This window comes from Rutidosis leptorrhynchoides, chromosome 9, assembly GCF_046630445.1.
Source record: "Rutidosis leptorrhynchoides isolate AG116_Rl617_1_P2 chromosome 9, CSIRO_AGI_Rlap_v1, whole genome shotgun sequence".
NCBI lineage: Eukaryota > Viridiplantae > Streptophyta > Magnoliopsida > Asterales > Asteraceae > Rutidosis > Rutidosis leptorrhynchoides.
This window is the reverse complement of record NC_092341.1, coordinates 133,487,565-133,511,591: the sequence shown is the minus strand read 5'-3', so window position 1 is coordinate 133,511,591 and position 24,027 is coordinate 133,487,565. Positions and strand designations below refer to the sequence as shown.

At 39.6% G+C, this 24,027-nt stretch overlaps 1 protein-coding gene across 1 annotated transcript; it reads left to right on the top strand.

Annotated features, from left to right (window-relative positions):
• Positions 1-1,461: 1,461 nt before the first annotated feature.
• Positions 1,462-7,721, top strand: LOC139866553 (uncharacterized). The gene is made up of 3 exons (XM_071854816.1): positions 1,462-1,840; positions 1,910-2,029; positions 7,708-7,721. The coding sequence occupies exons 1-3, from the start codon at positions 1,573-1,575 to the stop codon at positions 7,719-7,721; spliced, it is 402 nt and encodes a 133-aa protein (XP_071710917.1). The 5' UTR covers positions 1,462-1,572.
• The last annotated feature ends 16,306 nt before the right edge of the window (positions 7,722-24,027 follow it).

The following is a 24,027-nucleotide window of genomic DNA, read 5'->3' as shown; positions in this document are numbered from 1 at the left end:
ACAGAAGACTAACCTGTTAACCTTGAAAAGATGCTGGATGATGCTGTTTTACGTAATGTGTATCGTATGCGATGGTTACGTAATGTGCTGTCCGGTAAACGATGATTAGGGTTTGTATTTATAGGCAAACCCTAATTCTAGAACCGTCCCAGATCATGATAATCTCATCCATAACTGACTCCCCCGAATCACGGATATAATTATGGAAAAGATATTTACTTGACAGCTAAGCAACCGCCGTACCGGGAACAAAGGCATTCGCACGCCGCATACCGCACACAAGAACACGCATACGCACAATAGTGATTGTCCGCATACATTAGCGGTGCGCCTGCGGGTTGCGGTATCATTATGTCCCCCCAGTTTGATGTTATATGGTGCGAGGCGTATAATATCAAACTATTAAGCGAAAGAAAAAACAAGAAAACGGCTAGCATTTAATATTCCGCGTGCGCCTCGATGCCATTAAATGCCTGTCACAATCGCAGAAGCCCATTCGGCGGACATGACATAAAGTGGCAGTGTGTCAGGCGCGTGCCAACCACGCGCGTACATGTAATCATACCCAACTGGCATCCACGCGCATAAATAAAGTGCTGGCCGTCGATTGCGTAACACGTGTACAGCCACGATCACACCACTCCATCCAATCTGCCCTATAAATACCCCATTTTGAAGCTCATTTCCACTTTCCTGCTTCAAGCTTCCTCGTTACGCTGCCAATTTGAATTCCGATCAAAAATCGAACATTCCGGCCACCATTTAAAGGTTAGTATTCATCCGATTACTCCTAGAAAATGACTAAAGCTAACGAGACGTATGTAGATAGCGTAGAGTCTGTTATAGAGCAGAAGCACATAGATTACTTAGTGAAACAGTATCCTCCCTTAGCCAAGTACAATCCGGTGCCCCTTTTGTCCAATCAGCGAGCCCACGAGCCACCGGAGAAAAAGGTGGCTATTTACGAACATGCTTTTAAGCATGGCAACTTTAGGGTTCCTCCCACTGATTTCTTCCTGGGCGTGCTAGATCACTTTAAGGTCGGATTAGGTCAGTTGCACCCTTACGCTATAGGAAAAATAGTCTTGTTCGAGATGTGGTGCGTTGCACTCAAGAAAGTGCCCCTGGTAAAGGTGTTTTGCCATTTATACTGACTAGCCCACCACCACAAATCGTGGTTCACCTTCTTCGCTCGTCAAAACTTCACCAAGACCCCAAAATCGAATGCGGGGAATTGGAAAGAGACATTCTTTTTCGTCGACCAAACTGTGGTGAGTGCAAACTTCCCGCAAACGCTGATATGGTTCAAGAAGGTGGAGAAGGATGTAAACAAGACCCCCGCCCTGGATGAGGATGAAAGGAAACTATTAGCGGAGTGTGCAAACGCACAGCTAGTGCATCGATCATATGGGAACGTAATGCTGCGGCTAGGGAAGATATCCGCACACTGGCCATGGGAGGATGTGCGCCCAGCCATAGTCGGACCGGATGGAAAGGGTAGGAATAGTATAATCGCGTACTAAACTGTTTTTGTATGTATATTATCTAACGCATGCGCGTATCTTTGCAGAAATGAGGATGAAGAAGGTGCTGACTGCGGAAGAGATTGCGGGAATCTCCTTCCGCAAGCAAGATGTGAACGTACAGCTAGAGCAGGAGAAAGCTAGCGAAAACGCGGAGCAATCGCCGGCGGCATCTGGCAACAAACGCAAAGCAGCTGAGACCTCTGCGGCTCAGCAGAAGAAGAAGAAGATGACTCCCAAACAAAGGGAGGACATGCGGAACGATAACTTTGTTCCAATCGAGCCACGCTCCGCAGAACTACTTCCCCCCATTACTGGTAAGCGTCCATTCCTTGCGCCTTTACCGCATACTAAAGTTCACGTTATAACTATTTACTGATATGCAGAGCATGTGGAGGAGACGCAGCCGTCCACCCCGCGGGTCAACCCAGATCTCCAAGCTACCGCCAGATCAAAGGATAAGACAATACACGTGGATTCCGATTCCACACCAACTCCTCCGCAAGGTAGCTTCCGCGTTGCCAACCTCAGCCAACTCACACAGTCTTCCGCGGAAAATGCCGCAGAGCAGTCTGCGTTCCTGCAGCAAATCTTTCCGGACGAATTCCGCGAGCAACTGGCCGCTCTACCGTTTAACCAGGCGCACAATGCCTTCATTCAAAATGGCCTCGTATTTTTCGGCATGTTTGCGGATCAGGCCCGCCGCTCTTCCAGCATATACCAGCTAGCTTTGCGCAAAGAGGTAGAGCTAGGACTACTGCAGGCGGGTGTAGATCAGGTCAAGAAGGATAGGGATGCTGCTGAGGAGGCTCGTAAGGCGGTTGAGTCGACCGCGAATGAAACCAAAGCCGCGCTGATTGAGGAAAGAAAAAAGAGCCGTGAGCTGGTTGGTGCGGTTGAGCAGGCGAAGGGGGATGCAGAACGTTTGCGGTCGGAGCTTGAGAAAGTGACGAGGGAAAGGGATGACGCGGTAACCAACCGCGAGCTGGCAGAGGCGGATCTAGCGAGGCTGCGCACCGCACTCCCTACCATTGCGCAAAAGGTGATGGACTCAGAGCCGATGTCCGACAAGTTCAATGCTTACGTTGATGCGGTCAGGGACCATGAAATCAACAAGGCTGTGCAGGAGGTAATCCAAGCTTGCAGTCTAACACCGCCGTTCCCCGACATCGTTCAAAAGAAGCTAAAAGAGGGAACGGCTGCAGCGTTAATGGAGGCGAAAGAAGCCATCAAGTCCATCCCTATCCCCCTAATCAACGCATTCGCTGCGGACCCGAACATGTCGATCGATGGGTTCTTAAAGGAGGATTATTAGTGTGTTGGATTGCGCCGTAAGTCCTATGCTTAGGCAGGTATTTGTATTTTTGCAGCCCTAAGTCCCGTGTTGGGCAGGCGTTACAAACAATTACCTCTTATGTAACAACTGAATTTGATGTATATATATTCCTGATATGCATGCGTAGTGTGTTTATTTGTTTATATATCGCGAATCAAAACAAAAGGTGAACCGCATGCCCATGCGCATAGTTAACCAAAACTCATGCGTATGCGGGTATTACTGCGTAAAATAAACCAATACTTTAACAATTACCCTTTAATAATTTAGACTCTAAAGCTACTGCGTTATCGCTTTGTCATGTACTAGAGGTGCACTATTGCTGTATGGTAAGCAACGCAACTAAAAACAAACCAATGTTTTTATGCTTTGAGTTCCTCAAGCTAACCAATGCGAGAGTAATTACGCACAAGCAAACCAATGCTTGTAATTTTTTTAAGTCGACTTTGCAGCCATCTAGTCTGCGTGGCGCTTGGCTAGGGGAAAACCAATTCCCTTTGCCTGCCGTTAGCGTCTACCCTTGTAACCAAACAGGCTTCTGCCGCACGGGGGCTAGAGGACACCCCTTAAGTAGGCAGGAACCGCATACAAAAAAGATTGACGACAAAAGTATGCGCGAGTAAATATTTAATTGGCATTAATCACAATTACAACCGCGACACATCCAAACGGACGGAAAATACATAGAAAAAATAATGTGCTACAATAAATTGGAGTGATCAGGTCCTCCTAGCTACATATAACATTTTTTCAATAACGTCGCATGCCAAGTGCGTTTCACAGGTTTTCCATCTAATGTCTCGAGATGGTACGCCCCGGTATTGTTTGCCTTCGCTACCCTGTATGGACCTTCCCAACGGGGGCCCAGTTTCCCAGTATCCTCCGCATGACTTGCATCGTTCTGACGCCAAACCAAGTCACCGCACTTGTAAGAGCGCGAACGCACACGCTGATTATAGTACTTTGCAATTTTTTGCTTGTTATTTGCTTCGTTGACAGCCGCAGAGAGTCTGCGTTCTTCCAGCAAATTAAGATTTTCCCGCAAAGCTTCAGAGTTATTTCGCTCATCAAAATTTTGTATGCGGAACGTTGGTACCCCAATTTCTGCGGGTACAACAGCTTCTGATCCATAGACCAAACTGAATGGGGTCTCACCAGTGCTTGCTTTGGGTGTTGTTCTATGCGCCCATAAAACCTTTGGTAGTTCATCCACCCAACCAACGCGACCATGACCCAACCTAGCTTTGATTCCAGCTACTATATCCCGGTTGGTGACTTCGCACTGGCCATTCGCCTGTGGATGCCCAACAGATGTAAAAGTTTGCTTAATATTAAGCTCCGCGCACCAGCTACGAAAAGGGTCACCCGCGAAATGCGTACCGTTATCGCTAACAATTTCGTTTGGTATAACAAATCGACAGACGATGTCTTCCCATACAAAATTTCGCACCTTTTTTCCTGAGATTGCTGCCAGCGGTCTCGCTTCGACCCACTTTGTGAAATAGTCAATTGCAACAATCAAGAATTTGATGTTTCCCGCGTGTGCAGAATGTGCGTAAGGTACTGATGTGAGTAACATGTTTAGAAAATAAATGATAAAATTACCTCGGCCTTTTGGGAATGGTCCGACTATGTCGATTGCCCATTTGCAGAATGGCCACGGTGAGGAGACTGGTATCATTGGATGCGCAGGTGCTCTGCTAATAGGTGCATGTATTTGGCATGATTCACATTGCTTAACTATGCGCGCAGTATCCGCATACATGGTGGGCCAATAATATCCTAGCCGCATTATTTTTGACACAATGGACCTGTGCCCCGAATGGAGTGCGCATGCACCCTCATGCACCTCGCGTACAACTTCCTCTGCCTCTTTCGGGCCAATGCACCTTAAGTGTGGTCCCAAATAATTTTTTCGATATAGGACGTCACCCTCAAGGGCATACAGCGGTGCCTTAACGCGGACTCTCTTTGCATCAGCGGAATCCGCAGGAGATGTGCCATCCCGCAGAAAAGCCACAATGGGCGTCATCCATGTTGAGCTTGATTCCTCAACTGGTGCCACTAAAGGCATCATAACAATGGATTTCGCATTGAGTTCTTCTATTAGAACTTTCTTTCCCATATGATCAAAAGCCAAGGCAGCCAGTTTGCTTAGCGCATCCGCCTTCTTATTTTGCCCACGCATTACGTGGGAGATTTGAAAAGCTTCAAACTGGTCAGCGAGGTTGTGAACAAGCGATAGATATTGCTGCATGGCTATGTCATGCGCTTCGAAATCTCCGCTGACTTGACTGCATACTAGCTTTGAATCCACATAAGCGTGCAAAATTTTAACGTTTAACTTATGCGCAATGCGCATACCTGCTAACAGAGCCTCATACTCTGCTTCATTGTTTGTAACAGCAAAATTAAACCGCAGTGCGTATGTATGCTCTTCGCCATCCGGGCCTGTTAAAATTACACCCGCACCTGCACCAGATGCGCTGCATGCTCCATCGGTGTACAATTCCCATGGTGACATCGTTGGTGCAGGTGGATCCCGATGTTCTGCTGATGCCTCGACATCCGCAGGTAATTCTGCTAGGTAATCAGCAAGTATTTGACCCTTAACCGCACTGCGCGAAGAAAAATTTATTTCATGTTCACCTAATTCAACGGCCCACTTAGCCATTCGGCCAGAAATCTCAGGCTTGTATAACACCTGAAAGAAAAATTATTGCGTTAGTCAATGCGGTTACCCCGGTCATTGCCGCAAAGTAGGCGTTTACCAACCTGTTTGATTGGTTGATCAGTTAGGACCACGATTGGATGTGCTTGAAAATACCGGCGCAAACGCCGCGCCGTATGGACCAGCGCATATACAAGCTTTTCTATCGGTGAGTAGTTTACTTCGCTTGATGTCAGCGTCTTGCTTACGAAGTAGACCGGCATTTGCGTCTGAGAAAAACCTCAGTCGTTAAGTTTCTGCGATATAAATAAAGTATGTAAATTAACGTATTACCTTTCCGCGATCCGCGATGAGGACTGAGCTGACAGCTTCCTTCGATGCCGCGAGGTACAGCGTTAGCGTTTCCCCTGATACTGGCGCAGTAAGTGTTGGTAATTCTGCAAGCACCTTTTTCATCTCCTGAAAGGCTGATTCTGCCTCCTGAGTCCATACGAAGTCTTTTTTCTTCAAACAATTTTTCAAAGTACTGAAGAATGGTAACTGTCGTTCTGGGGCTTTCGACAGAAACCGTGTGATAGCCGCAAGCTTCCCTGTTAGACTCTGCACATCTTTCTTTGTCTTTGGAGATGGCAAATTATCAATGGCTTCAATCTTTTTGGGATTGGCCTTGATACCCCGCGCTGTCACCACATGACCTAAAAACTTGCCTTCCTCTTCCCCAAAACTACATTTAAGCGGGTTAAGCTTCATGTTGATCCTGCGCAGAGATGCAAACGTTTCCAGGATGTCCGTGAGCATGTCTTCTTCGGTGTTACTTTTAATTACCAAGTCGTCGACGTACGCTTCAAGATTTCTACTGATTTGGTGCTTGAATGCTACGTCAATTACACGCTGATAGGTCGCGCCCGCATTCTTTAAACCGAAAGGCATCTTCGTGTAACAATAAATACCCTGCGGCGTATGAAAAGCAGTCTTGTCCTCATCTTCCGCAGCCATTAAGATTTGGTGATAACCCTTGTATGCGTCCAGAAAACACTTGTACCTAAATCCCGATAGTGATTCTACCTTCCAGTCTATCTCCGGGAGAGGGTAATTGTCCTTAGGACATGCCTTATTAATGTCCTTGAAATCAACGCACATTCGCCAGTTACCGTCAGCCTTTTTTACCAACACAGGATTTGCAACCCATGTCTGATAACGCACTTCCCGCAGAATGCTTGCTTTAACAAGGTTGTCCACCTCTGCGCACAACCAATCACTGCGGTCTAGAGCCATAGGCCGCTTCTTTTGCCTAACGGGTGTCAATGATGGATTAACATTTAACTTATTTTCCGCAATATCACGCGGAACCCCAGTCATGTCTGACTCTTGCCACGCGAAAACATCTGCGTTTGCGGACAAAATTCCATGCAATTTGGCCTTTGTTTCGGCTGACAAGCCTGCGCCGATTTTAATTCGCTTATCCGGATGCAAGCGATTTGCTATGACTGCACAATTTGCCAGTTGTTCTCCCACGCTAGGAGTGCTTATAGGCGCAACTGAGCCACACAACTCGGTTGCTTGATGTGACGCAACTGTGGCAACGCCTCCTAGTGTGGGAAACTTAATCAAACCATGCACTACCGATGGGATAATGTTAAAACGCCGTATGAAGTTTCTCCCTAGCAGTGCGTTATATCGTGAAGTTGAACGAACCACATAAAAATCGACCAATTCACGCCTGATCATCTGCGGGTTCCTGTCATCCGCAAGCTCTATCATTAACTCTATTCATCCTAGCGGCCACGAGTTTTCTCCAGAAAACCCTGATAGCGTAATATCAGGCTGGCGTAACTGTGCTTTGACTTCTGCCGGAAGGAAACGATAACAATGCTCATACATAATATCGACACCGCTGCCAGTGTCAACATGCATGCGCTTAACCTGGATTCCGCAATCAGGGATGCGACACTTGATGATAATGGGCTCATTAATAGAATCAATTGACATTACAGGAGGGAAAGTGATTGGGAGAAGCTCCCAATCCTGGTGATCGTTGTACTTTCTCTGCTGGCTGATTTTCTCTGCGTCAACCATGTTAATGGTTAAGTCGGCATTTTTCGCTTTGTCAACTTTCTGCCACGCGAAAGTCTTAGACTTCGAAGCCTCTTCTGCGGTCTTTCCCTTGTCCTTTTTAGGTGGTTTTAGATAATCCAATTTTCCCGCGCGAAGCGCTTCCAGAACCCGTTCCATCAAGTTTTTACACCAATTGGTGTCATGACCATAATCGTCATGAAATTCACAATACTTTGTTTTGTCCCGCTTGCCAAATTCTGTAAGCGGAGTTGGAACCGCGAAGGTTGCGCATACTGGCTCCGTTGCCAAAATTTCCTTGGGCGTTTTGGACAAACTTTTGAGTAGCGCATAGTTCTGATTATTGATGCCGCGCTGATTATTGTTTCGATAATTGCCACTTGATTTCCCTTTATCATTCCTGATGGGACCACCGCTAGGATACCTTCCACGAGAGTTGTTACCAAGACTTTGATCGCGCGAACGATCGTCATCGTCCTTTCTCTCGTTGCGTGAGCTAGCTGTTGGAATGTCATTATCTTCGCCACTCCGCATATAGTCGTGGCATTCATTAAGCGCCTCAGCATAAGTTGTTGGGACTGTATGGCGCAGACGCCTTACCAGTGTTGGATGACGTTCTGAGTTTATACCATGTATGAGTCCGGAAATCTGTTGCTCTGGTTTGAGATCTGGTATACGCAGGCACTCATTAGTATACCTTGTGAGAAATTCGCCCAAAGATTCCCTGGGCTTCTGCATGATGTCATGGCATTCAATGTGAGTGCGCTTGCGTGGTCTCTGATTCTGATATTGCAGTAAAAACTTTGTCCGCAGATCCATAAGCCCGGCAATACTACCCGCCGGCAACTTATTAAACCACTCACGAGCAATACCCTGTAGTGTCATAGGAAATATCAGACACGCAACCGGATCCACCCAGCCTTGAGTGCACATTGCGCCTTCGAAGCGTTGTAAAAAATCATCTGGATCGGTCAGGCCATTGTAAGTACCCAACGTGCTAGGTATCTTTGGTGCTGATGGAAACGGGTATGCGGATATATGCGGAGGAAACTTGTCAAAGGTAGTCGGTAGCTCGAAGGGTGGTTTAACAGGATCCCCTTTCAAATTTGCAAAGAAACGCTTCATCATGTCCTGAACAAATTCAGGTTGTGAAAATAAGTGAACCATATCAGGAGGTGCGGCCTGCATGAATTGACTTGCAAGATTTGCCTGCCCTTGAACATTTTGCCAAGGTTGACCCTGCGTCTGCGGATACAACCAAGGCTGCTGCGTTGGAAAAGAGGGATAACTTGAAGACGCAGAGTACACAGGTGGCTGTAAAGGAAGCGAAACCTGTGCCACAGATATCTGCGAAACTTGAGGATATACACTTAAAAGCCCAACTGTATGCGCTGTGCTTTGCTGCTGCGCTGTTATCGACGCCCAATGAGAGTTCGCATCTGGGATGACCCCAAATCCCCAACTATTAAGTAGCGCCTGCGCATCCGCAGGAGTTAAAAATTGTGAAACTGAGCGCGGTGGTTGCCAAGGTTGCAACGGTGTAAGTGACGAATTCTGCTGAATGCTCTGCGTATGCAGAGGTATTGAAACAGTGGTACTGTAAATAGGTACCTGGCAGCAGCAAACTACATGCGGCCCCGTTGTTCCACCGCCAGTACCTGCAAAGATGACCCTTGGATCCACTGACGAAAAGTCCAGCCGCGTGGTTGTGACTGGTGAGTTTGCTCTTGGCGGTGTGACCCCGTCTGAATATATCGGCTTGTACCTCTGAAAGGGTTCGCGATATAGGTGGAGGGTATATCGTGTATCCCGCCTGAGTAGCGGCCCCCGTAGTCATAACCGGTGTATGTGGACTACCAGACGGTGCGTTCTGAACATCTGTTTGTGTATGTTCCGATGATTCCTCGGAAGTCATGATACTGTTAACCTTGAAAAGATGCTGGATGATGCTGTTTTACGTAATGTGTATCGTATGCAATGGTTACGTAATGTGTTGTCCGGTAAACGATGATTAGGGTTTGTATTTATAGGCAAACCCTAATTCTAGAACCGTCCCAGATCATGATAATCTCATCCATAACTGACTCCCCCGAATCACGGATATAATTATGGAAAAGATATTTACTTGACAGCTAAGCAACCGCCGTACCGGGAACAAAGGCATTCGCACGCCGCATACCGCACACAAGAACACGCATACGCACAATAGTGATTGTCCGCATACATTAGCGGTGCGCCTGTGGGTTGCGGTATCATTATCCTTGATTGTATTTGGTATAATGTTTTTCGCTATAGATGCTAGAGAAGTCTTTTTTGTAGGTGCAATTTAGTGATGCAGAGCTTGAGACGAAAGTATATGATAAGATCCATCAGTTCGTAGATAAGGTAGAAAAACACCCGAATAAAATAAACTAAAAACTTATTTTCTTGTGAATTATGATCAATCACTTTAAGTATCTTTAAAAGAAGTTGGTCATGCACCCATGTCTCCCCTTGGTCAATCATTTTAAGTATCTTTAATGATTGAATATGTGAAGCTTTTTGGGATTAATTTAGTTAAACCACAAAATGATTGTGATTAGATTAACACCTAGAGCTGTTATTCACCTCTTGAGTGATTTGGGTTGAGAGAGAATCGGATAAGGCAAACCAGATCTGAGTGATGTGTATGTAAAAATGAGAGGCTTAACCTAAAATGAAGAACATAACACTTATATACCCCTGCTTTTGACTCACCCGTGCGAGTCATCCATCACTCGTACGAGTTGGCTTCCTCAGCCGTACGGGTGATCACTCACTCGTGTCATATCATTTAGGTTATATTTGTGACTTAGCTCAGCATCAACCGTGCGTATGAGCCTGTCAGCCGTACGAGTGAGGCTTCACTCGTACGTCTGACTAAGTCTAACATAATCAAACATCCTTATTGCGTTCCTGCAGTACATGTAACCACATACAAACACAGATAGGATAATAACGAGCGATCATGGTAGTCTGTAAACTGTAGTACATGCAATGGATGTGGGTTAGATGTCTAGGGACTTACATAAAATGCATCAACAACTCCCCCTAGGACCTAGACCATCGATTACAATAAAATAAACGTCCGTGAAATACATATAAGTTCAAAAGTAACATCAGTTTACCATCAAATACATATCCAGATTCTCTCTCTCTCTCGCATAAATACATCATCAAAAACAGAAATACAAACTAGCAATACAGTATCCGACATAGATCAGCTGGCTTGAACTTGGTTTGAGCTTTGAGCATCATTTTCTCTGTTGAGGTATGCATAGTAGACATCGATCACACGTTGATATCTCATAGCTTCCTCTTTTCGATCATCTCTAAACGTAATGTGATGGCGGTGAAGTGTCTTGATATTGCTATAAATATACATACAGTTCTTCGCAATATCAATCCAAAATGTTATGATTTTATGTGTATTCGAGTAGTTTTCAGGTTTGTAATTAGTTAAAATGTCCAAAGCGTCGAATGAAATGTTATTATGGATTTTCAATGATATAAAGATCAAAATGAAGATAAAATGAAGATTTCTAATGAGCAACAAAAGACTACAACATCGCGCTTCAAGACTACAAGTTAAAATGATCGAAATCACGAAATCAGCGCGCCTGCACGAAAAAAATCATAACTAAATCATACGGACTCGAAAAAAGGCGAATCAGGTGTCCAGACGTCCGTAACTCAAAAATCTACAACTTTCATGCATATACATTACGCGAAACGCGTACACATCTACGCGAAATGCGTACGTTTTGGACGAGATTCAGATTAGAGTTCACATAGGACGGCTACTTTATGTTTAATTATTATTACTTTTACAACTTTACAGAGAAAACATGCTCATTTCACCTACTACTACTTGAATCTCAAACTTATAATACGGAGTACTTAGAGAAAAAGATAGGGCAGAGAGCAAAAGAGAAATACAGAAAAACACATATCACAAAATAATTAGCTACTGTCATTTAATTTTATGGTACTCCGTATAATTTTATTTTAGTTCCAATTATTTTTAAGGTTCAAGATTTAGGATAGTTTCAATATTAAGGGTGTATTGTTCGTGATTAAGGGTATTATTGTGCGAGTGCAAGGGTGCTTTCATTTCCATTTTCTACCATTTGTAATCATTAAATTGAAGACCTTTTGTAAGTTTGTTACTTTCATTTTTTTTATTGTCATTGTTACTTATTATTATGTTAATGTTTATGTATTTTTATTTTTACTCCCGTATCATTATCATGATTAGTTAGTAAATTCCAATAGTGTTCGCTTAGATGTAGATTCAATTAAAATTATCGTTATCAATTTATTATTATTATGTTTATATTTTTATGTTTACCCTAGTATAATGAGTAGCTAATTTCCCTAGTGTTCACTTAGATGTAGAGCCCCTAGTGAAATGGATTGTTACCTTTTGTAAAAGTAAAAATGTAACTCTAGTATTTTTAACATTGAGCATAATTAAAAGAACCATTATTATGTACTTGGATATTTAACCCCTGTCACTTAATTTATTAGATTAAAATAACGAAAGTTATTTTTATTTATATAAATTAAGCTTCAACATTTAAAAGTGATTTAGACGAACTCATGAACAATTTACTAACACTAAATTAGGAATAAGGTTCGGTGGTTTGGGTAATATCATTAGCTACATAAAAGTGAAATTGTAAAAAGGGAAACCGTTATGATTTGGGTTTTGGCGAAGGTCAAAACTGGGTTGGGTCTCAATTTAAATACTTAGGAACTAGTAACTATCTAAATAAAATCAAATGAAAATTAGATTTAATTTAGTTAGTCGAAACTTTATATTTTTTTCGAAAGGAAAATATAAGTTTTATACTAAACATTTTAATACGAGCTTAAAACTTAAAACAATCCATGGATCTAGAGGCGACACATTTAAGTAAACACTCCCATTTATATATATTGTAAAATTATTATTATTATTAATTACGTATTATTATTATTATTATATACTGAAAATATAAAAATATAAATCAATGAACTTCGGTTGAACCAGACTGTTTTGTCACATCAAATAAACCATACGCGGATCGTGTATAGTTTCACATGAACCGCGTATATTTAAAAGTATACGCGAAACGCGTATATACATACACGAAACGCGTAAGTGTAGATACAGTACTGTTACTATTTTAGTTTAAATTCCAAGTTTTAATTAAATCTTTTTATTATTACTTCCCTTTTCTACTAGATTAACTATCGGTAATTTAATCTCTTGAACTCCATTCTCCCTGTGGAACGAACCGGATTTACCAACAAACTAAACTACACGGATAGGACTAGTTTCCTATATATGTTTGAAACCAACCTAAATTCATTAAAATACCATATATACAATAAATCAATTCGTGTAACAAAATAACTCAAATCCGTTCATAAATAAAGGTACTGTTTCAAAGCATCAACTTTTTGGCGCCGCTGCCGGGGAGAAATTGTTCATTCAGGAATTTAATTTCTTTTAGTTATTTGATCCTTTCGTCGGGATTTATTTTCCTACGAAAGTTCTGTTTTATTTTTCTCTTTGTTCTTTTTAAATTTCAACTAGGTTCCAGTCATACTGTAATATGGATGATTTTGAAAATATGACCATGAAAAATCTTTTTAATGCCCAATAATTTAATCAATACTCTCAAACAAGTTTTGATGATAATTGGTGCGATTCATCTATGTTTAATAGGGTTGAAACTACATATATTTGTGAAAATTGTGGAGGTTACCATTTGACTTGGGAATGTGATTATCATATTTCCATGGATCAAATGGAGAGTTATGAACCCATGAACTATATATGGAATGAATATCAAGAGAATAACTCGAATCCAGATTTTTATTATCCAAACCAACCTTATTACGATTCCCCGCAAAATTATCAACAATACCAATTTTCTAACCAAATGCCACAAAATTTTCAACAAACTCAAAATGAAGAAATTTACTCGTATGATTTTCAAAATATTATGATGAGTTTTATTGAAAGTCAAACCGAAACTCGGTAATTACTAAATCAACAATGCCAACAAAATAAAACATCTATTCAAAATCTAGAAAGAGAAATGGAGCGTTTGTTTACTATTCTTTCGGAAAGACAATCTGATGATTCATCAGTTAAGTCTCCATTTTATTATCCTAACCCTATTTTACAGGTTTCAAAAGACCAAACAATTAATGAGGAGGACGAGGTGCAAATTGAAATTGTAAAAATTAATTCACATAACCCTCCTGAATTAAAAGAATATGAAATCTCTATGAAAAACATAAATGAACGTGGGGTAAATGGAAATAAAAATGATGAGCATTATGATTCCGAGGTCGAAGTGGTAGAACCAGTTAATCATACGCCAGAGATCTTTTCCTGTTATACTAATCCGCTTTGGTATAATGATGAGGAAAATGAGGGTGTTACACCCGAGATCTTTACAGTTTATAATAATCCACTCGCGTATAATTGTGATAATGAGGAGGTCGAATTGATGAAGTCGTTAGAAAACATTGAGGATGAAAAGTTTAATATATTAGAACCACTTGAGAAGTCACCTTCTCATGTGGAATTCGTATATCCTCATGAGGTTAACATTTGGAATATCTTAAAAAATGATCCATTTGGGCAGGATCCACCTAGGAGAATAAAATTTTTATTGCAAGCCGCACTTAGAGAAGAGTTGTGTGTTGACTCTCGGGTTGGGTATTCCTTTTTCATGAAACCGAAAAAGGATTTATCTGATATATTATATACCATCCGAGATGTAAATGAATGGCTCACATTTCTAATTCGCGGAACTTTCTCCACTGATTTTACATGTCGTTCGATAAATATAGAGAAATTTGACCCAGCTAGGCAATAAAGTGTGGGGTCGAGTCGAGAAAACGACTTGTTGAAAAAAATCATGTTTTGTGTGCCTTTTATTCATTATGTGATTTATAATATTAAAAGTAAAAAAATAGAGTGCATTTAATTCTTATTAAATTTTTGTGATTTTTAAAAAAAAAATCTAAAAAAATATTTAATTCTTTTATACATTAATTTTTAAAAATTGAATTTTAAAATTTATAAACGGATAAAGACTAGGTTTTACAACCGAACTTTCCGTTATGAGAAATATAAATATTATAAATGATATTTTAAAATTTCAAATAGTTACTAAGTTAAAAAAAAAAATAATAAAATAATTGTGTTTTTAGTTTATTGTATTTTTGTTTATTTATATATATATAAAAATTTTAAGTGTGGGGTAAAATTTTTGTACTATAAATGTACAACCCCATCTTGTGTGTGATTAACATGGTTGTTTGACAGGTACTTACGATGATGATGCATTCAACATAACGAAACACCAAATTTATATTGTGATATAGGGATTGGATATGTTCATACGATAAGAATTTTACGATCTCCAATTTTTAATTAAGGAAGTTCTAACTACCTTTACACTTTTTGTCCTCTCAAATTTATACATTATTATCTGATTTTATGTAATGAGGGCATTACATAATCTTAAGTGTGGGGTAGGGAATATATAAATTCTCGAGAACTTTTAACTTGGTAGTTTTTATGAAAAATTTTAAAAAATTTTAAACAAATATATTTAGTCAAATTTTAAGGTAATTATGAGCAATTAAAAATTAGGTGTCAAAAACCGAAATTATTGTCTCCATACATTAAAAATACATAAGTTTATTTGATTGAAATATATAAAAGAAAACCAAGTATAAAGGAATTTATAAACCCATATGTTTAGAACCATTTATCACATGTTTCTATGAAGTTTATTGCAGATATCATTGCTTTGGAATATATAAACCTGAATATCTCGTTAAGGAAGTAAAGTCTTCCAAAATGACACACTTGCTAACTTATGTTAGAAGATGTAGTCCAGAATAGCTGTAGGTTGACGAAAAATCTTGAAAAGTCATCTCTATCATCGGCTGGAAATCCACCTCACCTCAGCATCAAACAGGGTTTTTGGTGGTCAGACTTATCCTAACCATGAGATGGATCTGTCTCGTACAATAGGGGGTCACATTGCAAATTAGCTTTTAAGACTAATGAATCTAATCCCCAGATGGATGATCTCTGTAAAGATCAACCGCATCTATGTTTGACCGCGGTCAACATACATATGCCATAACAAATTGAGGTGTGCAAACTCATGGTTCACCGATGATATTTGGACACGATATAATTTTATTCTAAAACTTATGCTATTTTATGAATTATATTGTGTAAAACCATTTTTAGGACATTCGGTTTCAAGTTCCATGATACTTCAATTATGGGGGCGGATAGCTTGCTAATCGCCGACTGAGACTACGGTTTTCAGTTACCCTCGACCGGAATTTGAGGTTAAAACCGGAAAACGTGTCTAGTGTAAAAACTAGCATGACATTTTATAAAATCATAAAACGTTTTCACAAGGTTCAATTTTCCCTAAGGATCCAAATTTTTAAACCTTAATCACGAGTTTCAACTTTGTTTCTGTTGTCAGAATTTCATTTCGTGTGGTGTGCGTGTGATCCAATAAATATTGTTTAGTGTTTTCAATTTATTTCATAAAGCGTGTGTTTTCATTTCGCGTGACGTGTGTGTGTGATGAATGATTGATATGGAAAAATATGCAGTATTCCGAGTCTATTAAAAAGATATTATTGCTTGAGGACAAGCAACGTTCAAGTGTGGGGTAATTTGATATTGCTATAAATATACATACAGTTCTTCGCAATATCAATCCAAAATGTTATGATTTTATGTGTATTCGAGTAGTTTTCAGGTTTGTAATTAGTTAAAATGTCCAAAGCGTCGAATGAAATGTTATTATGGATTTTCAATGATATAAAGATCAAAATGAAGATAAAATGAAGATTTCTAATGAGCAACAAAAGACTACAACATCGCGCTTCAAGACTACAAGTTAAAATGATCGAAATCACGAAATCAGCGCGCTTGCACGAAAAAAATCATAACTAAATCATACGGACTCGAAAAAAGGCGAATCAGGTGTCCAGACGTCCGTAACTCAAAAATCTACAACTTTCATGCATATACCTTACGTGAAACATGTACACATCTACGCGAAACGCGTACGTTTTGGACGAGATTCAGATTAGAGTTCACATGGGACGGCTACTTTATGTTTAATTATTATTACTTTTACAAATTTACAGAGAAAACATGCTCATTTCACCTACTACTACTTGAATCTCAAACTTATAATACGGAGTACTTAGAGAAAAAGATAGGGCAGAGAGCAAAAGAGAAATACAGAAAAACACATATCACAAAATAATTAGCTACTGTCATTTAATTTTATGGTACTCCGTATAATTTTATTTTAGTTCCAATTATTTTTAAGGTTCAAGATTTAGGATAGTTTCAATATTAAGGGTGTATTGTTCGTGATTAAGGGTATTATTGTGCGAGTGCAAGGGTGCTTTCATTTTCATTTTCTACCATTTGTAATCATTAAATTGAAGACCTTTTGTAAGTTTGTTACTTTCATTTTTTTTTATTGTCGTTGTTACTTATTATTATGTTAATGTTTATGTATTTTTATTTTTACTCCCGTATCATTATCATGATTAGTTAGTAAATTCCAATAGTGTTCGCTTAGATGTAGATTCCATTAAAATTATCGTTATCAATTTATTATTATTATGTTTATATTTTTATGTTTACCCTAGTATAATGAGTAGCTAATTTCCCTAGTGTTCACTTAGATGTAGAGCCCCTAGTGAAATGGATTGTTACCTTTTGTAAAAGTAAAAAATGTAACTCTAGTATTTTTAACATTGAGCCTAATTAAAAGAACCATTATTATGTACTTGGATATTTAACCCCTGTCACTTAATTTATTAGATTAAAATAACGAAAGTTATTTTTATTTATATAAATTAAGCTTCAACATTTAAAAGTGATTTAGACGAACTCATGAACAATTTACTAACACTAAATTAGGAATAAGGTTCGGTGGTTTGGGTAATATCATTAGCTACATAAAAGTGAAATTGTAAAAAGGGAAACCGTTATGATTTGGGTTTTGGCGAAGGTCAAAACTGGGTTGGGTCTCAATTTAAATACTTAGGAACTAGTAACTATCTAAATAAAATCAAATGAAAATTAGATTTAATTTAGTTAGTCGAAACTTTATATTTTTTTCGAAAGGAAAATATAAGTTTTATACTAAACATTTTAATACGAGCATAAAACTTAAAACAATCCATGGATCTAGAGGCGACACATTTAAGTAAACACTCCCATTTATATATATTGTAAAATTATTATTATTATTATTAATTACATATTATTATTATTATATATTGAAAATATAAAAATATAAATCAATGAACTTCGGTTGAACCAGACTGTTTTGTCACATCAAATAAACCATACGCGGATCGTGTATAGTTTCACACGAACCGCGTATATTTAAAAGTATACGCGAAACGCGTATATACGTACACGAAACGCGTAAGTGTAGATACAGTACTGTTACGATTTTAGTTTAAATTCCAAGTTTTAATTAAATCTTTTTATTATTACTTCCCTTTTCTACTAGATTAACTATCGGTAATTTAATCTCTTGAACTCCATTCTCCCTGTGGAACGAACCGGATTTACCAACAAACTAAACTACACGGATAGGACTAGTTGCCTATATATGTTTGAAACCAACCTAAATTCATTAAAATACCATATATACAATAAATCAATTCGTGTAACAAAATAACTCAAATCCGTTCATAAATAAAGGTACTGTTTCAATGCATCATGTCTCCACATCAAATCTCGATAAGTTCCTTAGCCACATAGGATCTAAAATCCTCACATTGTCGAACTGTATGTTTCCATCTTCCTTTTCAATTGTAGTCAAGATCACTGCTTCTTCTGACAACTCATCATAGAACCACCATCTGAAGTTTTTGCATATATCCTTGGGTAAGGGCATCAATGGAGATTACTTCATGTACTTGGCTGGACGGAACTTAACAACGCGTACAGGTCCACCTTTGGAATTTCTCTTTGTCGGGTGCATGGAAAACCTGGCGGCTGTTGACTTAAAGATGTCTCATTTCCTTGTCTTATACTCATATCTGAGTTTTCTCTGAAACCACCTGGAAAGGTCACAATCTTCAGTGTTCAACATCTTCAACTTAGCAAGTTGCATGATCTCGAAGTACGGTAGAGTTTTGAAGTGACTAGGACGTGCCATGTAATCAACTCCTCCTTCCCTCTTGATCGCGAAACAATTGATCTCCTTGAAGTAACCCCAGCTTAAAATTTTACCCTTGGAATACTTCTTGGTTCTCTTTCCCTTTTCGTAGAAACTAACAAACTCCGGCTCGAGTTCTGGATTATTCAACTGATCAGGGTTAACGACGTTCTGTTTCCACCAACTCTGACGGATCTCGTCTTCTTCAACGTTTCTGTTAACTTTAACCCTATCACGTTTGAACCATTCATTAATCTCATTCCATGCCTCGGCTTTAGCTTGCTCGGCTCGGAGTTTCTTCTTCTTCAGCCCAATCTCTTTTCTTTCTTTCTCAACGAGCAGTTTCTCATGTCGGATTTTTTTTGTTCTTTTCAATTAAAACATCCACTTCTTTAACTTGTTCTTTGTATACCTTCCTCGTCTTTTCTAAATCATCTAACTTCTTTCTTTTCACATCACTAATCAAATTGAAAAAGTCACTTAAGGTGTTGAGTGACGGATTTGAGTATGGCTCAAGCGAAGGTATAACAATTCTTCTTCATCATCATCATCATCATCATCATCAGATTCTGTTACCAATTCGTCCTCGGATTCAACAATCACATCCTCTTTTACACTATCCTTACCAACAGAATCTTCACTCTTCTCATCAGCAAACAAATTATTAAAATCACTCAAGTTAATATTTTGGATTGATTCGGGAGGGATACTGGCAAATGACTCTTCTTGTGGAGCCTGGTTCTCAGCTTCAACTTTCTCTGCATCCTCTGTATCGTTTTCACTATCGTATGCCAGAGCAGCAAGCTGTTCCACTGAAAAATCACTTGGTGAAACGTCCCCCTTTTGGTATCTCAAAAGAGGGTCCTCCTGTTCCAGCATCTTCTTCATCGTCTTTCTCGTCATCACCACCCAAATCAGAAGAAAATTCTTCTCCTCTCTCCTTAATCAACTTAGTTTTACCAGAGGTAATCGATTCAATCTTATTGTTCAACTCCTTCAATTTCTCCTTATTCTCACTCTTAATCGCCAATACCTTCTTCTTCAACTTCTCCGTCCTTCCCTTCTGACGGTCCAGTCTATCAGATAACCTTTTGTTTTCTTCTACCAACGACTCAATCTTAGCTTCACTGATCTTCTTCTCCTCAATGGCTTGATTCTCTAGATTGGTTATTTTCGTGATCAAAGACAACAGTAGATTTTGCTGTATCTTGAATTCGGTTGATGTGACCTGAGGTATTGTGGTGGCAGGTTTTGGTGAGGTAACAACAGTTCTTGCATCCTTCATGAAACCGGATGGTTGTCTCTGAGCCTGTTGTTTCAAACCTCCCTGTGATGACTTTTGAGATGAATCAAAATGATGTTTAGTTCTTTTCTCCTTCTTCTTGGGCTGTTCTGAAGTCATCGCTTCCTTCCCTTTCCTCTTCCTCTAAATCAAACTCACATATTCCTTTGTCGCTTCATCAACACCTTCAATAATTTCATCATCAACATTACCTCCTCCTTGAACTTCACCAGTAGCTCTCTGATTATCACCCTCACCTTCCTCATTAGTAACTTCATAGTGTTTGTCTGAATCCTCATTCCTCCAAGCATTACCAGCTGGACATCGATAGTTTTCCTTGATCAGATGACAAATAAGCTTTCTCTTAAAGTTAGGCTTTAAATCCTCGTTTCTTGTGTCCTCCATTCTTCAAAAAGTTATCGGATTGATTGGCTTAAGGTGAATAATATCCTCTTCAAGCTTAGGTAGATCAGATGCAATGTCATTAATGATCAATTGAAGAAAACGGGCATAAATGAGATATCTCTGAGTAGAACTGAAAAGATTCGCTTTGAAGTAGTGTAAGACAAATCCTGAGAAATCGTATGGAGCCTTTAGGACAAGTGCCACAAACATACTTTGCACTTTTTCATTCAACTTATCAAATCCAGATTTGCGTCCACTCAAACAGTGCATAATCACATGAGCAAGATATCTAAACTGTGGAGGCAGAAGCGTCTTCATCAGTTCAAATTTGCTAGCAATATACCCAGAATAAGCACATCTTTTAAAGCAACCATGAATTCTTTCTCGACTGATCGTCATGTGGGAGCAGTTCTCGTCATTAAAACCCAAAATCCTGTGACAACCTAGAAATTTCCGACCAAATTTAAACTTTATCTTTATATTATTCTGACACGATAAGCAAAGTTTGTTAAGTTGAATCTCAAAGATTTTAAACTATGTTCATACATTCATTTAACCTCGACCAAATTCCAATTGATGAAACATGACTAGGAACTTCGAAATCAACAGGTTTAATTCACATAAAGGCAGAATTAGTGAATCAAACCAATCTAAGTGAATATTAGGAGCTTTTTGGGATTAAATTAGTCAAACCACAACAAGGGTGTGATTAGATTAATGCCTAGAGCTATTATTCACTACCTGGAGTGATTTGGGTTGAGAGAGGATCGGATTCAGGGAACCAGATCTGAATGGTGTGTGTGTGTGTGAGAGGCTTAACCTAAAATGAAGAACATTACACTTATATACCCCTGCTGTTGACTCACATGTACGAGTCATCCATCACACGTATGAGTTGGCTTCATAAGTGGTACGGGTGATCACTCACTCGTGTCATCTCATTTAGGTTATAATTGTGACTTAGCTCAGCATCAACCATGCGTATGAGCCTGTCAGCCGTACGAGTAAGACTTCACTCGCACGTCTGACTAAGTCTAACATACTCAAACATCCATATCGCGTTCTTGCAGTACCTGTAACCACAAACAAACACAGATAGGATAATAACGAGCGATCATGGTATCCCATAAACTGAAGTACCTGCAATGGACGTAGGTTAGATGTCTAGTGACTTACATAAAATGCATCAACAACTCCCCCTAGGATCTAGACCATCAATTACAATAAAGTAAACGTCCATGAAATACATATAAGTCCAAAAGTAACATCAGTTTAACATCAAGTACATATCCAGATTCTCTCTCTCGCCTAAATACATCATCATCAAAAATAAAATACAAACGAGCAACACAGTATCCGACATAGATCAGCTGGCTTAAACTTGGTTTGAGCTTTGAGCAACACTGTTTCTGTTGAGGTATGCATAGTAGACATCGATCACACGTTGATATCTCATAGCTTCCTCTTTTCAATCATCTCTAAAAGTAATGTGATGGCGGTGAAGAATCTCCACATCAAATCTCAATAAGTTCCTCAGCCACATGGGATCTAGAATCCTCACATTGTCAAATTGTATGCTTCCATCTTCCTTCTCAATCGCAGTCAAGATCACTGCTTCCTGCGACAACTCATCGTAGAACCACCATCTGAAGTTTTTGCAAATATCCTTGGGTAAGGGCATCAATGGAGATTGCTTCATGTACTTGGCCGGATGGAACTTAACAACGCGTACAGGTCCACCTTTAAAATTTTTCTTTGTTGGAACCCGGCGGCTGTTGACTTAAAGATGTCCCATTTCCCTGTCTTATACTCATATCTGAGTTTTCTCTGAAACCACCTAGAAAGGTCACTATCTTCAGCATTCAACATCTTCAGCTTAGCAAGTTGCATGATCTCGAAGTACGGTAGAGTTTTAAAGTGACTAGGACGTACCATGTAATCAACTCCTCCTTCCCTCTTGATCGCGAAACAATTGATCTCCTTGAAGTAACCCCAACTCAGTATTTTACCCTTGGAATACTTCTTGGTTCTCTTTACCCTTTCGTAGAAACTAACAAACTTCGGCTCAAGTTCTGGCTTATTCAACTGATCAAGGTTAACAACGTTTTGTTTCCACCAACTCTATCGGATCTCGTCTTCTACAATGTTTCTGTTCACTTTAACCCTATCACGTATAAACCATTTCTTAATCTCATTCCATCCCTCTGCCTCGGCTTGTTCGGCTCGGAGTTCCTTATCTTTCAATTCAGTTTCTTTTCTTTTTTCTCAACGAGCAGTTTCTCATGTCGGATCTTCTTGTTCCTTTCTATCATAACATCCACTTCTTTCACTTGTTCTTTGTATACCTTCCTCGCCTTTTCTAACTCAATTAAGTTCTTTCTTTTCTCCTCACAACTCAGATTGAAGAAGTCACTTAAGGTGTTTAGTGACGGATGCGAGTATGGCTCAAGCAAAGGCATAACAATCTCAACTTCTTCTTCTTCTTCTTCTTCATCATCAGATTCTGTCACAAATTCGTCCTCGGACTCTATAATCACATCCTCTTTTAAACTATCTTTACCAACAGAATCTTCACCCTTCTCATCAGCAAACAAATTATCGACATCACTTAAGTTGATATTTTGGATTGATTCGGGAGGGATACTGGAAAATGACTCTTCTTGTGGAGCCTTTTTTTCAGCTTCAGCTATCTCTGCATCCTCTGTATCGTTTTCACTATCGTATGCCAGAGCAGCAAGCTGTTCCATCGAAAAATCACTTGGTGGAACGTCCCCCTTTTCTGCATTATTAAAAACATTTGAATAATTCATATAATATTCAGCAGTAAAGACCTCACTATATTCATTAAAACTTCGAATAGGTATCACTAATGGGTATCCAAAAGAGGGTCCTCCAGTTCCAGCGTCGTCTTCATCGTCTTTCTCATCATCATTTCCCAAATCAGAAGAAAATTCTTCTCCTTTCACCTTAATCAACTTTGTTTTACCAGAGGTAAGCTGTTCGATTCTTTCATTCAACTTCTTCAATTTCTCCTTGTTCTCACTCTTAATCGCCAAAAACTTATTCTTCAATTTATCTGTCCTACTCTTCTGTCAGTCCAACCTATCAGATAACCTCTTGTTCTCTTCCACCAACGATTCAATCTTAGCATTACTGATCTTCTTCTCCTCAGTAGCTTGATTTTCAAGATTCGTTATCTTCATGATCAAAGACATCAGTAGATTTTGCTGAGTCTTGTATTTGTCTGGCGTGACCTGAGGTGTTGTTGTGGAAGGTTTCGGTGAGGTAACAACAGCTCTTGCATCCTTTATAAACCCGGATGGTTTTCTCTGAGCTTATTGTTTTGAACCTCCCTGTGATGACTTCTGAGGTGACTAATAAGAATACTTCGTTCTTTTCTCCTTCTTCTTGAGTTGTTCTGAGGTCATAGGATCCTTTCCTTTCCATTTCCTCTGAATCAAGCTGACATCCTCCTC